The 2,407-nt window shown below is 40.0% G+C and overlaps 1 protein-coding gene across 1 annotated transcript; it reads right to left on the bottom strand.

Annotated features, from left to right (window-relative positions):
* LOC110257908 (heat shock transcription factor, Y-linked-like) lies at positions 241-1,872 on the bottom strand. The gene is made up of 2 exons (XM_021080915.1): positions 1,360-1,872; positions 241-936 (listed from the first exon to the last, which is right to left on the bottom strand). Exons 1-2 carry the CDS (start codon positions 1,870-1,872, stop codon positions 241-243), a joined length of 1,209 nt encoding a protein of 402 aa, XP_020936574.1.

Raw genomic sequence — 2,407 nt, 5'->3', positions numbered from 1 at the left:
TGTAAGGGTAACCTGACCCACTTGCTTTACAGTGGGAAAATAAAAAAAAAGAAAAAGAAAAAAAGAATTTGAAAAATTAGAAAAAGAGATCCAGCTGAATAAGAAAAAAAAGGTGATGAAGCTATGAAGATGAACATACAAGTTTATTGCTGAAATAACAGAATTGCAGGAATTTGGTGACATTTGCCAACATAAATTTTCATCTTCACTCTCCTGCATAACCTATAGTCCTTTGATAGGTCAGTGGAAATTAGGGTGATGTTCCGATACGGAGGAGGACTGAGGATTTGGCCTTGAAAGCGAGGCAGCTGATGTGTCAGTGGCCATTGGCATTGGGAACCATGGATGGGCTGCTGGTTGCGGGTTAGACACAGGGCACTCAGTTGGTGATATATTCTGGTATCTGGTTGGCAAAGGAGAAGGCTCCACCCTCAGTCCAAAATAACCACTTGGGAAGTTAGAAATACAGCGGAACTGAGAAATGGAAGTGGTAGTTGTAATGAAATTCACGACGTGACCACTTGCTGGAGAGTAGCTGCTTTGTGAGTGCATGTGAAACGTGGTCAACTGACTAAAAATAGCATGTTGAGCCATGACAATTTGTCCTGGTGGCCTGACTGATGGTGATGATGGAGAAGAAAGACCACTTCTAGTTGGGGTAGTTGTATTAGAAATTCTCTGGCTCATAGAAGGCCATCTTATTAAAGGCACATTTAGGTTTGTAGAGGTTGAAAATGCATCTTCTCCACGAGTTTCTGCAACTACATCAGAATTATGGTTATCCACATCACCCCCTGTTCTAGAGCGCTTCTTGCTGCAACCTTGAAGTAGAGAAGCCGATACTGGAGAACCATTTTTCACCCTGACTCTTCTTTTCATCCTCACCAACAGATGGGGACAGCCTCGTTTAAAATTTGGATTATGGTAGAACTGCAGCTAAAACCAAAAGAGAAAGGTATTTAGTGACCTTTTAAACAAAGATACGAGGACAAAGAATCCATAAAAATCTGACTTGTTTCATCACACAGAGTTAATGTCAGGAAATAATACTCATCTATTACTAACATTTTCAAAAATTTATGTAGTGGGAACAGGCAATTATGGTCCTTAAATAAAAATGCCTGGTGCATTTACAGTAACAGTATGAGGTTCAGGGGCTTGTATTGGGTGAGGTTCATCGAGAAGGCTCCAGGTGGCTAGGAAATTTCTCTATCACCCCAAATATTTTATGACCAAGTGGCCTTCAACTTAAAAGCGTAGCAGTACTTCATCCCACTTTCAAGGTCTACTATGACCCTATATGTATGAACATATTTGCAGATGTCCCTCTGTAAATAGTAACTGGACATTTCATAATACCTTGTTCCAAGCAGAGACTTCATTATCTTCTGCCAGAATGTTGGCTAGTGAGGCAGGTCTTTGAAAATTCCTTCGCAATTTAGTAAATCCATAAAGGTTAAGCTGTCGAACTAAGCTTTTCATACTCTCAGTTTCAAAAATTCTGAAGGGAGCCTTTCTCTCCAGAACTTCTTTCTTGAAGCGTTCTTCATTAATCACGATCGAGGTTCCATTTTCATCCCACCAAATGGACTTAAATCGATCACTTTCAACAATTTCCCAATGTTTTCTGGGAAAGGGCAGAGGAAGAAAATCACTATCTTCATCTGGTTCAGAGGCACACAATGTGTGGCATGGTTCCTTCATCAGGGAGCCCTCAGGCAAAGCCTGGAAAGCCTTTTCTTCACTCTGAGACCTCAAGTCCAAGTCCCCAGTGATTGAGTTATCACACCATGGTGATGTAATGGAGGATTCTGAACCAGTTGATTCATCTTTAGGAGACACACCTTGAATTTCTGAAGGAGCATGTGCCATCTCAGATAAATTTCTCTTCAGCTACTTTTCTCACCTGCATGGCTTTTGAATTCTGCAGTTTTAAATGCTGCTTTGGTAAGCCTACACAGATAAACTATCCAATCCATCACAATGGTTGCCAGCCTGAGTAGCTGTGACATCACAACACACTAGTCTCCTAGCAATCTGAGCATCACCTTCAGTCAGGGTTTACTTCTCTATGAAATTAGCCCAGTTAATATAAAATACGAGCTCCATCATTAAACAGTAACCCAAAGAGAGAAAAAAAAAATGAGATCAGCAAATGAGATCCCATTCCAATGGAATCTTTTTAATAAAAAATCACATAAATAAATTAATCCATTTCATCCCTGAAGTAAACGCAAGTTCTCTCTTGTGCACATATGCACTTGTGCCTGTTATGTAAGGCCTTGAAAATGGAGGAAAAAAAAAAAACGGCAAAGTGAAACAAAAGTAATGCAGCTCTTGAGAGTGTATAACTAGAATCTGTGCAGTATTTATATTCATAAAATGCATAGCCAGTGTTCTCTGATGG

The sequence above is a fragment of the Sus scrofa genome, chromosome Y (assembly GCF_000003025.6).
Source record: "Sus scrofa isolate TJ Tabasco breed Duroc chromosome Y, Sscrofa11.1, whole genome shotgun sequence".
Lineage (NCBI taxonomy): Eukaryota > Metazoa > Chordata > Mammalia > Artiodactyla > Suidae > Sus > Sus scrofa.
The sequence above is the reverse complement of the archived record's forward strand: the minus strand, read 5'-3'. Positions and strand labels throughout refer to the sequence as shown.